The 15,254-nt window shown below is 35.3% G+C and overlaps 1 protein-coding gene and 1 non-coding gene across 2 annotated transcripts in view; one reads left to right on the forward strand and one right to left on the reverse strand.

Annotated features, from left to right (window-relative positions):
- LOC150097122 (uncharacterized) overlaps positions 1 to 15,254 on the reverse strand; it is a 267,734-nt gene that overhangs the window by 42,085 nt on the left and 210,395 nt on the right. Inside the window, exons 11-12 of the mRNA XM_090407534.1 lie at positions 13,026 to 13,219; positions 4,677 to 5,424 (exon numbers count right to left, since the gene is read on the reverse strand). Coding sequence (XP_090263660.1) covers positions 4,677 to 5,424; positions 13,026 to 13,219 — 942 coding nt within the window. The remainder of the gene's footprint in view (positions 1 to 4,676; positions 5,425 to 13,025; positions 13,220 to 15,254) is intronic.
- Positions 11,577 to 11,767, forward strand: LOC150097123 (U2 spliceosomal RNA). The gene has a single exon (XR_016549730.1). It is a non-coding gene; the product is annotated as a U2 spliceosomal RNA (small nuclear RNA).

Below are 15,254 nucleotides of genomic sequence, written 5' to 3' on the forward strand. Positions count from 1 at the left end.
AACTTTCAACATTTCTTTCATGCTCTCATTCATATTTTGTACACTATCCTTTCATTCCTTCCACTACAACACTTTCGCCATACTGCCTTATATCATTAATATTACTACTTCATTGTTCCACTTTCGACACGACTCATTTCTCACACTTATTCACAAAACATTTCAACATAATCTCTCTCTCTCTCTCTCCACTCTCACATTTGAACCGTCCACTCACTCTCGGCAATCAGTACATTGAACACATACACTACATTGCATGAAACCCTCATACTGAAATCACCGAATATCAAAGTCTTGACTGCCATTTCTCTCATATGTATCTGTCAGTAAAAATTCTTTTTTTCATATAAAATATCACGTAATAAAAATTCATGATTAAACACACTCAGCTACACACTCAAAAATAAATAAAATACTGCCACTAATAATTAGTAATATTGAGAATATTTACTATAAATAATCACTTATCTGAACAAAACATGCGCAATGCTGCTGCTTCAAAGGACAATGCTATCAACCAATAATACAACTACTTGTCAAGTATAATTAGACTAATTTAGAGGGAAAACTGTTATAATGCAAATTTAATCATGCAGTACTATAAGATTATCGTACACACTCCTTGAGAAAGAATCATGATGCTAATGATGTTCAAGTTAACTATAATTAAAGGAGATAGTTTTATATTGCAAAATTCATATATTCATTTTCTAAGAAGAAGAGGATACTTTTTTTTTGTATACTGTCTGTACCTAGATTTTTTTATGTATTTTTAAACTCTATACAAATTCAAATCACAATTAGAATGAATTCAAATAAGTAACTGAAATCAATCATACTAATATTAGCATATTTTTATTATTATTCAGGCCTCCATGGAGTCAAGAGACTCATCGTGAGAGGACCTTACTAGGAAACACAAAGTCTATCATACTACTCCTTGAACTCAGGCATTGCATTCCACAGTTCAACTTCACCTTCCATGCAAAGAAACGACTCCTCACTCTCTTGCTCACAGCTGACTTTCATAACTTCCAGCGATGGCCTCTTGTCATTGCTCCTTCCTGCTGTCCACCAAGTGAAAGAACTCCCCAGTGTCAACCCTGTAACTGCCTTTCAACAGTTTAAAAGTCTCGATCATATCACCTCTCCTTCTTCTATCCACCAAACTCTGCAGTTCACATTCCTTCAACCGATTCTCATAACTAACATTGTACAGTCCCGAAACCATCTTTGTTATCTGCCTACGTTCCCTGTCCACAGTTAATTTATCCTCTTCAAATCCTGGGGACCAAATTTGAGAACAATAGTCTAAGTGTGGTCTGATCAGGGTCTTATACAACAGAATGATAATTCTTTTATCTGTGAAGATCAGAGTCCTTCTCAATATTGCAGCAATCCTCTGTGTTATCTCAATATGTCCCACGAATTTCATTTTTTATTGCTCATCATCCCCAGATCTCTTCTCTCCCCCTACTTCCTCCAGTACAGCTCCTCCAATTGAGTATGCAGCATGCCATCAATGTATCCCAAACCTCAAGACTTCACATTTTGCTGCATTAAACCAACACCCCCCATTCATTTGGCCATCTGTCTATTTATTCAAATCCTCTTTCAGGGCTGCCACATCTGCACTATTACTAATAACACTTCACATCATCTGCAAACAACTGAATATCCCCTTGCAATCCATTGACAATGTCACTGATATAAAGGTTAAACAATACAATAAGTTTTAAAAGAGGTAAACCGTGAGTAGACATAACTATACATAAAAATATAACGGAAAAACTCACGTAGAAAAATTATTTAATGGTATAATTTTCGCCCGTGTGTCACAGGCATCTTCAGTACAATTAGGCACAAAAATTAAACATTAACTGACAATTCCAAAAAGCGCCACCTAAGTAGCTGGTGTAAGATAACTAAAAAGGTCAATAACTTTCCTAAAAAAAAAAAAAAAAAAAAAAAAAAAAAAAAAAAAAAAAAATTAATACAATAAAAAGTTAGGAAAGATTAGCTGATTTGTAAAGTACTATCTCCCATAAAGGGGACAGACGTAAGCCGTCGGATCTGTTTAAGTTAGGAGAATGAAGTAGAGTTTCACATGCTTCTTTATAAAGGCGTTCCATGAGAAACTGACTTTTGTGAAGAACTCTTGTCTTTTTCCAATGAACTCTGTGTCTAGTGAAGATGGCATGTTCTGCAAGTCCAGACTTTTCAGGTTTAAAGTATTCAATATAAGATTGGTGTTCTTCTAGCCGAATGGAGGCAGATCTTCCCGTTTGTCCGAAATAACATAATCCACAAGAGCACGGAATCTGGTAGACACCTGGATGATTGAGATGTGGAAGCTTGTCCTTTGGAGAAGCGAGAAAGGAACACCAATCTTATATTGAATACTTTAAACCTGAAAAGTCTGGACTTGCAGAACATGCCATCTTCACTAGACACAGAGTTCATTGGAAAAAGACAAGAGTTCTTCACAAAAGTCAGTTTCTCATGGAACGCCTTTATAAAGAAGCATGTGAAACTCTACTTCATTCTCCTAACTTAAACAGATCCGACGGCTTACGTCTGTCCCCTTTATGGGAGATAGTACTTTACAAATCAGCTAATCTTTCCTAACTTTTTATTGTATTAATTTTTTTTTTTTTTTTTTTTTTTTTTTTTTTTTTTTTTTTTTAGGAAAGTTATTGACCTTTTTAGTTATCTTACACCAGCTACTTAGGTGGCGCTTTTTGGAATTGTCAGTTAATGTTTAATTTTTGTGCCTAATTGTACTGAAGATGCCTGTGACACACGGGCGAAAATTATACCATTAAATAATTTTTCTACGTGAGTTTTTCCGTTATATTTTTATGTATAAACAATACAAGTCCCAGTGACTCGTTCAGAAAACAGCAATCTCTCCAGATTCCTACGTCCTTCCTCATTTAAATGCAAGCGGTCTCTGGCATATAGCTCCTTTTTGTCCTCAAATACCCTCCAAGTATCCACATATTCCAATCTTCTCTTCTGACACATTCTGGCCATTATGCTATTCATTATTACTGCTCTTCTGCTCAGCTCCTCATTATCATACCTGGGTAACACACACTATCTTTCCTCTCTGCATTTTCTTTTGTACAATCTCAATCATGAATCTCAGATCTCTTGCCACCCGATTTACACTGCCTTTCAAGTCATTCGTGCCCACCATCAAAATCATCTCATCCACCCTTTCATTCCACTTAATTGCTATAGCCACACTTTCTATCATTCCTCCAGGCAAACACTCCTCTGGCATCCTATCTTACACTCCACTGATCATTGAGTCTCCATACATTACAGCTCTTACCACTCTGTTCCTTGATTGCTCACCTGCATCCCTCATTCTCTCTCTCTCTCCCCTCTGACTCTTTCATTCTGTGTTCTCCTACTTACCTGCTGTCCTGGCATTACTCTATCCCTGGTTTCAACACTCCCTCGCATTCTTCTCATTTTCTCTCTCTGTCTGTTTCCATTCTCTCCTCTTCTATTATTTCCATACCTCTGTCATTCCCTTTCTTATACTGCTCCTATTCTCTACTCTTCTATCATTTCCATACCTCTCTCATTCCCTCTCTTCTACTGTTTCTATTCTCACCTCTTCTATCATTCCCATAACTTTCTCTCACTCCTGTTCTGATTTGCCTTGCATTCATCTCTTCCATTCACCTAATCTCATCTTTCATACTTCTCATTTTATTCCCGAGACATTCCATCATCTCTTTCAGCTCATCTATCTCTATCAGTAAGTTTGCCACACTTACTCGCCATTCATCCTCCCAATCATAACCGTCTCCAAAAACTTCACAATCTTTCGAACCTTCCACACTCCCCCACTCTTATTTCTTCATTCATATTTAGCTGCTCATTATTCTCACCTATCACACTACTTGTCTCTCGAAGATCTCCCACTGCTGACACAATAAGGTCAGATATTGTAGCATCTAACTCGATGATTTCCTCCCATTGCCTACATTTTAAGCATATACACACTTCCCCCTTCTCTCACCCACCACATATCCATCTACCTGGACTCGTATATGCCACAAAATCCATTATTATGTTTGGCAAAATAGAGTCCTTGAATGGGGGAGGAGTTGGTGATACGCCATTTGTAACTGGATCATTTATATTCTGCTGAGGAACTACTACAACTAAAATGCTAAATACTAAATATTATAAGCTCTACTGTAAGCCAATTTACTTACTCACTATTATAAGTATAACCTATATTTAACTATGCTACATAGCAAATAACAAAAACGTATCTTTTCTTCCACCGCAGATGTCTGACTCTGACCTCACGTTCTCGGGAACTCAAAAATAACACACAATGTACACAGCAACTAAATTCCAAAAGCAGCACCACTAAAGAATACTTGTAATAGAGAGAAATGTAACACAATTCTCAACAAAAGTCACACTATACACCTTTAAAAACACCTTTTAACAGAACAAATTTGTGAAGAATGTTGTGATTACCATAAAAGTGATGGAAAATATTAAATAATAGGAACAAATTCCATAGAAAACTGTTGTAAGGAATATAAATTGGTGACTATAATTTCTTGATCAATAGAATATGGCACTTGTACATAAGTAGACATATCAAATTTATATGATATATAACCAAGTTATTTTCTTACCTTGTTGGTCACAAAAACCTTCACTTAGATGATTTTCAGTTAAAAGAGATGGATATGGTTTTGTAGCCCTTTGTTTAATAGTCCCAACATTTTCATTTGCAAAGGGCAATGCGCTTGATTCACTACTACATGATTCTACTGAATCTTTTCGTCTCTGTTGGAAAAGAGGATTATTGAATAGTTCATCAAGTGGTGCAGTTTTTTCTGTGTTACCTGATGACTTTCTCTGTCTTTCTTGTATGAGAGGTGGAGCAGGAAGAGGATCTTCATTTAGGGGCAACTGTCCTTGTGTATTTAAAGAAGCTTGGGGCATTGAGATTGCATTTACCTGTATAGGAAGTTCTTTTATTTGGGCTGAATCAGTTTTCTTGTCTGCTGGTTCACTTTTTGTGGAGTTACTTCGTTTAGGAGGTGGTGGTGGAGGTGGTTTTTTTAATGTTCCATGTCTTGGTGAACCATCTAGACTAGACCATCCATCTAACTGTCGGTCCTTAACAATACTTATCAGTTCTTTCTCATCAATAAGTTCTACTTCCTGACGAGAATTTGCTGATACTTTAGCAACAGGACGAGAACGAATTAATCCTTTTGGTCGATGTAAAGTTACTGTTCCATCATACACAGAATCACCATCCAGATCAGTAATCTTCCAGTCATGAACCAGATCTTGTGGTTGCAGAGGTGCTGGAGCTGGGACATCATCTGTTGTGAGACTTTCTAAAGAATGTCCTCTGATTGGGGATTGAATCTGAGAAAAGGTATAAAGTAAATTTTAATTGTTTAAACTGTTTGTGAATTTTATTACATATAACAACTTCATTTCTTTATTTCATCACTTATTTAAAAGTCTAATTTGTTTGTTCTTTACCTAACTCTCCATTTTGATTATTTAACATTATCAACCAACAACAGTGCAAGAATAAATGTGATAATTTATTAAGATGATGATATTTTGCTAGATTTCAACCCACATTCTTCAACATACAAAAAAAATACTTGTAAGAGAACATGGGGAAGCACTAACATTTAAATAATTATGGAAACAATTCAAAGTTTTAACAGACAAAAGATCCACATTCTATCATGGTGTCCTCTACTATGGATTTAAAGTAATTTACATATACTTGGCCGAATATAGTATTAGAATACAATTTATGTAAATGGTAAATTAATGAAATCGTGCTAGAGGCAGTTCAGGGAATGCTGATACTAACTCCAAAAATATTATCTTTCAGACTTATATGGGCTTTTATGCCTGTAATATTTTCCCCATTTAATCCTGTATGAAGGAGTGATCACTGCATAGTCTGCCAGCCCTGACTTGCCATAGTGATGGTAGTAAATGTATTTCTTATAATCTTCAAGGCAGATGTTAATTGATCTTCCTATTTGTTCAAAGTAGATGAAGTCGTGGGGCACAAGGATGGAATTTAGCCTTAAGAGAATGGATAAGGATTGCTGGTTTGTTATGTGGTTTAAAAGCTATATGAAAATTATATTTATTTAGCACTCTAGCTGTCTTTTTCCAACATTGTTTATATAAGGGGTACGAATAGTTTTGCTGTAATTTTTGGATTGGGGAAAATGAAACGTAGTATTTTATCTATTTTAAACAACTCTAGCCATTTGCTAAAAAAGTGTGGTGTTTGATAAATTGAGTTCTGTGACAAGAGCTCTACCACTGGAAAAAAAAGTCCTCAATGTTAGTATTTCAAAGATCCCATACTGCTAAGTGGATGGTTGTGACTGTTTATGTAACTAGCTTCTAGTGTATTTATGGATGTTCTCAGTTTCCTATAACCTCTGTCCAAAAAGAAGCCGAACTTTTTGAAAAACAGAAGAAACTAGTGGCACCACTTGTTGTATCTTTTTGTTGTCGAAAGCGGCAACCTTCATTAGCATTGTGTCAACTGTTTATGACATTTGTTTCATTAGAAGCTGAGTTATAGTGCCAGTGTGTTTTGACAAATGGTCAGAAAATGAGTTTCATACAGAGAGCTGCGATTGACTTTTGTGTTAAACTTAGTAAACGTTTTATTTAGTTAAACTTAGTAAACTTAATGCTTCAAAAAGCATACGGTGATGAATTCTTATCCTGTACTCAAGTTACGAGTGGTTTAAGCAATTTCAAAATGGTCATAGATGCTTGAGGAGGACAAAAAGCAGGGCTGTCCAAAAACTGGACTGAGTGAAGTTAACATCCAAAAAGTGTGTGATTTCATCAAAGAAAACCCAAAATCGTCTGTCAAATTGATTGAAGATGAATTGGGGATTCCAAAATCAACTGTGCACAACATTTTGAGTGAGAGTTTGGGCCTTCGTAAATTGAATTCGTGATTTGTTCCCCACAAGTTGGCCGATGACCAAAAAAATTTATCGAATTGAACACTGCAAGGACCTCATTAAAACCACTCGTAATGACTCAAACTTCCTAGAAACGATCGTTACTAGTGACAAAAGAAGTGTTTAGAGTATGAGCCTGAAACAAAGTGCCAGAGTACTGAGTAGAGAGGAGGAGCACCCAAAAAAAAGTCACTTGGAGAAATCAAAAGTAAAGACAATGCTGATTTGTTTCTATGATTCCAAAGGCATTATCCACAAAGAATTCGTTCAGTCTGGCCAAACGGTCAATGGTGAGTTTTATCTCGAAGTTTTGAAGCGATTGATAGCAAGAATTCATCGCATACGGCATCAATATCGTGATGCAGGCAGCTGGTCACTTTTGTACAATAATGCACTATCTCGTTGTTCGAACATTGTGAGACAGTTTTTGAGCAAAAAAAACAAATTTGTGTGTTGGATCGCTCGCCGTATTCACCTGATTTAGCACCCTGTGACTTCTTTCTCTTCTCCCAATTTCATTTGCCAATAAAAGGAAAGCGATATGACACCATTGAAAATATTCAAGCAGCAGTAACCACAACCCTCAACAGTATCCCAAAAACTGATATAAAAAAAAACTAATTTAACGAATTAACTGACCATGCCAAATGCTGTATCAAAGCTGAGGGAGAGTATATTGATTGAAATAAATGGTTTGAATAATTATAATTGGCCTGTGTTTTATTTTCTATCAAAAATTTCTTTTTGGACAGAGTGTATATAAACACAAAAGGATAATAAACCATTTGATAGATGCATGACAATATCGCTATGAAGGGCAGACAGTTATTTAATTCATTTTTTTTTTTTTAAATACAGAAGTGCATTTTATTTTAAGATACTAGCTGCATAATACATTAAAATATATCTAATGTGTGTTTGAGACTACAGGAAAATGGCAAACACGGCATATATCCAGTAAAGCCCACTACAGACGTGAGTGCAGCTGTGTTGAAGACTTTGCTCTGTGTTCCACGCAAAAATTGACTAAAGAGAGGAGAGGGAAGAACAAATTGCCAATTATTAGTTGATTATATAATTTTGTTTTATATGTATACATTGTGGTATGCCATTATCATTAAATTGCTTATATGTACCCTCTGGGGGGGGGGGGGTATAGGATATTATGATAGTACTACATGAAAAAATTGCATCATTACTAACTTCCAATCACAGGTTTCCTTCAAATTAATCTGTTATTGAAAAATTTAATATTATTATCAGATCAATTTTCTTCTAAGGCACTTTTTATTGTATCAGTCCAGCTAGATCTTGGTCTTCCTCTAGGTCTTTTTTCTGTCATCCTGGCAAAAAAACACTTGTTTCACTAACCTTTCCTTTATCATTCCACATAAGTGACCATACTACCTAAGATTACCTCTGTTAATACATTCCTAAATGCTAATGATGTCAAGTACTTTTCTAATATCCTCATTTCTAATATGATACTGCCATTGATGCTATCTGTTCACTCCCCTAATCTTTCTCAGAATTCTCATATTGTGGCCTCCAGTCTTATTACATGTGAATTTATTCAAATGGAATAAGACTTACTACAATACCGTCTTTGCCAATTCTGTTATTCATTTCTGTATTTAATCTGTCATCTTCACTAAAAATTGTGTCTAAATAGCCGAAATGTTTTACTTGTTCTATAGATTCTCCATTCAGGATGCTGTTTTTGTTTTTAGCAATTAAAATTTAAAATTAGCAATTGCCAGAAACTGGCAATTGCTAATTTTCTATTATCTATTGCTTTTTGTTGTTGATTTTCACACCAAATTTATTACAGCAGTTATTCAATACAGGCAAGGGATTCTGCAGACTTGTACTGGATTTATTTAGCAGTTTAACATAATCTGCAAAAAATAAAAAGCTGACGTTAACATCTCCAAGTTTGATATCTGGTTTAATGTCACTTTCCTTATGACAATTGTATACCATCTGTTTGTTTATAAAATTTTGTTTTCCACTCAAGCCAAGTTGGCTGAGTGATTAGTGTATCTGCTCTTCAACTAACAGGATGTGGGGTTCAAATCCCACTATGGATATGGATGTTTTGTGAATGTCCTCAGGAACCAGATAAGAAATGATTTAAAAAAAAGAAACTTGACCTGGAACAGAATTCATGAAGAAAAAATATTGAAGGACAGAAAGGGGTGAAGAATTTTTATCTGCTTGACCTGACAGATTTTTTGTTGAAGCAGTTGTTGAGTAGAATAATTTTGTCCTCCTTACTCTCCTTTTGAGCCCTTCCCTAATTAGGTGGCTTCCCATATTGCAAAACTTTTATTAAACAAACAAATCAAAGGCAGTAAACTTCTTTGCACATGGTTATAGCATCATCCAAACCCACAGAGCTCTGGGGCTGGAAGTGTTGAGTAGACTAGATTTTATCTAGTCTACTCAACACTTCTGGTTCATTCACTGCACAGCTTCATTCATATCAGTATGAAATACACTGACCAAGTGCTCATAAAATAATTCTACTATATCCTATGTAGCAGTCAGATTACCACAATCACTGTTTATCATTGTCACCTTCCATAATCAATCTTCCTCATGCTCATCACTTAGGGTGAAGAACACCACTGGATTTTCTTTATCCAATCTTGTCTCATTTTTCTTTCCTTTCCTGACCATGTTTGTCACTTTTCTAGCTTGCATTTTTATGCTTTTCATGCATCTGTCTATTGCCTACTATCTTATAACTTTTTCTACACTTGCTTGCCTAATTTAAATCTGCATCCATACAACTTGTATACCTTATCTAATTCACCTTGACTCTTGAGTATACAGTTGCACAACGTCTTATCGGACATATCTTAACCAATTCTCATGCTCTATTAACTTATTTTTCTCACAGCTCATCATCCCATGGTATTGATGTGAGCTGGCTATGGTGCTTTCCATAATTACAAATGTTTCTGTTAATAGCAACTATTTCTGTATTGGAGGTCTCTCGCTCTCCTGTTTATGCAAAGTAATTATATTGCAGTAATAATAATAATAGTAGTAGTAGTAGTAGTAGCAGTGCAATAAAAGCAGTGATAAACAGAGATACAGGAAATACAACTGTTGATAATTATAGGATGATGAAGAATAGTCACCTGGAATGAAAAATGTACCAAACAATACTAAGATTTAATGTAAATAACTATTTGGGAACATTGATCAAGTGTAAATGGATAAGTATTTTTAATACCGACTAGTTTCACCAAACTTAAGCTGTTGGCATCATCAGGGTACAAGCACTGAGGTTAAAACATATCACAAAATAGATCTTAACTGCAAATTCTAAAAATTATAGTTATAAACTAAAATAGCATTGAACGTGAATAATACACGTATCACGTGTACATAATTTACTAGTTGTTGCTAAGAAACATTCTATAGTGAGCATTAAAGTTCATTTCTTGTGTGTTCAGAGATCTAATTAGGGTTTTCCATATCTCTGGAAGAATTAAACCTTGGTTCCTGTTAAGGTTATCTGTAGTGTGTGTGACTGTGGCTGCTTCTTTAAACATTCGAGAGTGGTAGTCCTCTTCTATGTATGGGGTACAACTTTTGTCCCACTCAATGATATGGTTTGTTATGGAGAAATGTGATGACAGGCCTGATATGTCTGTTGTTTTTAACATAACCAATGTGTTCCTTCTGTCTAATCTCGAGGTTTCTCGAAGTCTGGCCGATGTAACTTGAACCACACGAGCATGGAATATTATAGACTCCAGCATACTTGGAGAAAGGATGGGTATCTTTTGGAGATCGTAGTAGTTTACGAATTGTTTCTATAGGTTTGAATGTCACTGTTATTTTGTGTGGTTTGAGGAGATTAGCGAGCTTGTTAGATACTGCTCACATACGGAATGGTGATTGTTGTAATATATTGAGTGTCTTCTCGTTCTCTTTGTGGTGGCTCAGAGAAAAGGATTTTGTTGACGAATCTTCATGGGTAGCCATTCAAGGCGAGGTTATTAGATATCAATGTTAATTCATCTTGGAGGTCCTTTTCATCTGTTGTAATGCAGACAGCTCTTTTCTTTAGTATGTGTACTATGCTCAGTTTGTGAGAAATGTGGTGTGAGGAGCTGAAATGTAAATAACATCCTGTATTCATAGGGTTCCTGTAGACTGATAGGTTTATAAGGCAATTAACATGCTTCTTAATTAAGATAACTAAGAACGGTAGTTGTTTGTCTTTTTCAAGTTCTAGAGTAAATTTAATAGAATGGTGAAAGGAGTTGATTTTATTGAGAAAATCAATTAGGTCATCTTTGTTGTGGTTCCATGCAATGAAGATATCATCTACATATCTCCACCAAAAAACGTAGTTGTTTGTCTTGAAAAAGACAAACAACTAATGTTTGTCTTTTTGACAAACAACTAATGTTGGTCAAGCAAGCCCGAGCACTTTGCCACCTTCCAAAAATCGGTTTAATATCTTGTGGTGCATATCAGATATTAATATTTGATATGCACACATAAGAGTTCAGTATCTGATGAGAACAGATACTGAATTCTTAATTTAATCAAAAGGCTGAGAAGCAAAAGTGTAACATCTGTTCTAATCAGTTTAATATTTGATACAGACCATGATTCCCAAGATATTAAACTGATTTTTGGAAAGTGGCAAAGTGCATCTAGCTAACTCCGCTTTTGCCACTGTTGCCCTGGCTTTGTATTATCTCTAGGGTCAGCCCCTCTCTGTAGAAAGAAATTAAAAACATAATATTCATTTCTATGTTTTTCATTTCATATCATATATGTCATATTAAATTGGTGGGATTATGCTGGAAGAAACCGATCAGGCTAGAGATCTTGTAGTGTTAGTAAATAGGAAGTTGAAGTTCAGCGGCCGTATAGCAAAGATTGCAAATACAACTCAAAAGATAATTGCAATGCTAAAATGAACTTTGACATGTAAAGATAAGGATGTCATTTTGCCTCTTTAAAAGGTCTTGATAAGACCTCACTTGGACTGTTGTGTGCAGGTCTGATCTCCAGATTTCTGTTGTGATTCTGATACAGTGGAGAGAGAGTGCAAAGGAGAATGTTGAAAATGATATCAGTATTGTGGAATACCGATTATGAAGGCAAATTAAGAATTTGTAGACCGCAGACACTAGTAAACAGGAGAAAGAGGGTGATATGATTGAGACTTACAAACTTCTGAAAGGGTCATACAGGATTTCGGCTGATAAAATTTTTCATTTTATGCAGGATGGAGAAAGGATGAAAGGGCATCCTTGGAAGCTGAGAATGAATGCTGCCAAGAAGGAGGTGAGATCTAGATTTTTCTCTCATAGAGTGGTGGTGACTGGAATGGATTGATATTGGATGTTGTGTGTATGTGCAAACAGTGTGAATGAATTTAAGAACAAGTATGACAGTTAGTGCATGTAGTATGTGGCCTCCCTCGATGAGTCCCTGACTCCCTGGAGATCTCTCTTAATAATAATAATAATAGTATATGCTAAACTTAAACTGAAAGAAAAGCTTCACAAAACACTTTACTACATATAATAAAATAAAAACAAAAACAAAGTTAATATCAAACATGAATTTTTATTAACATTTAAATATAACATCGAAAAAAAATTCAAAATAAACACCAACAGAAGAAATTAGGAAATATTTTATTTAATACCATAGGTGTGCTTGTTCTCAAACATAGGATTTATTTTTATTTATAGGGATAAAGAATTTTGCTCCATCGGAAGATGAATTTTCATTCATCTTCCAATGGATTTGCATAAATATTACTGTCCTAAATGTGTATATAGTGCACTTTATGCCAGTGGTAACATTTTGAGAAGGAAGGACTGGGGGGGGGGCATCCTTTATTTAACCATTTAAATGCTGGATATTTTTGTAAAAACAGAGGAAAAATATGCTATCTTTCCATAAAAAAATGCAATCATATTTACAGTAATAAATGTGGTATTTTCATTCAAAACAGCATACCAGAACTGCTGTTCCATTAAGCTGGTATCTGGAATTACTTCTTGGAGAAGACGAGATGCGTGCTCCATATCCATCATCTTTAGATAACTGAAAAGTCTTTAACTCTGGGATGGAATCTGTGGACGGGGAATTTTTTGGTCTCACAGTTGCTATGGGAATATCTTGAACTGGGCACTGATAGGCAGGAATTGTCGCTAGAAAAGTAATTTAAATTGCAAAATGAAAACAGCTAAAAAAAAAGATTTAAAAATATAGTAATTTCCTATTTTACAAAATGTAAGTTAGATGGAAACAATAATTGTTCCTAAGGAATAAGTTGTTTTTTCTTATGAATGTTTAATAGTAAAGACACAACACCAGAAGAGCAAAAACTTTAATGGAAGTTTTTTCACTTAGCTATGCTACCAATTATATATTTGGTTTAATCCCTTATCCAAGTGTAAGCAAACAGCATTTGCGCCTGAAGTATTTTCAGGACTGGGGCAACTCATGGCAAAGGTGGTATAAATTCTCATCACTTGCCTTAGTATCTTCCATAATGCAGAGCACATCTCCTTGTGGACATGTACAATGCTATGCATTACAGGAAGGGCCACCCCAGACCGGTTTTGACTTTTATTGAGGTCTCATCAGTGGGAGCCAGACCCAGAGATGTTGATACTACTAAAGTGGAAGTAATGGAGAAGTCATATTTCCATATGCCAGTTGCCAAAAGGTTCCACACCTTATTATTAAAATTCTCTGGATTAGAGATAAGTTGATGGAAGTTTTTTCACTTGGCTATGCTACCAATCAGTTGTGCATCCAGAAGGGGGGGGGGCATGGGACCCTGGGCCCCCAAAGAAAAGGAAAAAAAAACACTGACAATTTTCCAAAAATCTTTTCCTAATTAAAATTCCTTTTTTTTTTTACATTTATGTTGTGTCGTGTCTTCTGTTTCTATACTACTTATGAATTAGCAATCATTGCAGATGCTCAGTTATAGGTGGTATGCGATGCGTAGTGTATATTCTCAAATCATCTACTCATCTTTGCCCCCCCCCCCCAAGATTAAATCCTCTGTGCGCTACTGCTACCAATTATATATTTGGTTTAATCCAGGATTAAACTAAATATATAATTGGTCGCAAAAACTTTAGCTTATTTTTCTCATGTTGTGTATACATGAAACATTAATATGAATAACTTTAAATGTCCAAACCTTTCAACATGTCTGAAATTACTTTTCCACTTTAACAGCATAGATGGAAAATGGTAGTAGTGTTAAATTGTTTTGCATAACTTATTCTGCAAAAACTGTGAAGTAAGAGGAAGATATAATGTACATACATGCATACATAGCTCATGGCAAAAATATGATGTTAAAAAAGAAAATCATTATGTCATTATATATTAACAGAATTGAAGAATTTAAAATATTTTAAGTTAAAACTTTGAAGGAAAACAGATCTAATCCAAGAAGTTGGAAAATTAAAATAAGAGTTAAAAGTCTTAATATGTTATAATAAGGAAAAGAAACATATATATCATTACAAATTCAGATCTAAGTTCGTAATCCAGGTCACAGCTTCAGGAGTCGCTTATGGAAGTCATTCCAGTCATTCTGATAAGCACAGAAGGTCCATTCTGTTACAATATGTTGCATAGTCTGTCGTGGAGCACCACAGTCACATTCTAGAGATGGTTGTCTGTTCCATTTATAGAGAGTATCTCCACATAGGCCATGATTTGTCCGAATTCTATTTAGTACCGTCCATGTTTTGCGAGGTAGTCTGAATCCTGTGATGATTTGATCACCTTTAAAGATGTTATGTAAATGTTCTTTCGTATTTTCCTACCATGTTTCTTCCCACTTTGATAAACGATTAAATTATTTAGCACTAATTCTGCTGCTCGTAGTGATGGATGGCGAGATTTCAATCTACTGACGTTAAGATTTGGGAGATCCTGATGAATAGGTAGGTTCGGATTACCAGCAATTTTTTGGAATTCACGGACTAAAGGATTCAATCTACATAGTTCTGTAGGAATAATGCCTGCTAAAAGAGGTAACCAATATGTTGGGGTCAATCTAATAGAGCCTGTAATTAATCTTAAGGTATTGTTCAATTGAGAATTGATAATCCTTGTGTGAGGGCTATTTAACACAGGAGCACAATATTCAGCACTCGAGAATAGCAAAGCAAGGGCTGTTGTCCGAAGAGTAGAGGCTCTAGAACCCCAGGTAGT

Source organism: Typopeltis vanoorti, chromosome 17 (assembly GCF_054136105.1).
Source record: "Typopeltis vanoorti isolate ZY-2024b chromosome 17, IOZ_Tvanoo_1.0, whole genome shotgun sequence".
Classification (NCBI taxonomy): Eukaryota; Metazoa; Arthropoda; class Arachnida; order Uropygi; family Thelyphonidae; genus Typopeltis; species Typopeltis vanoorti.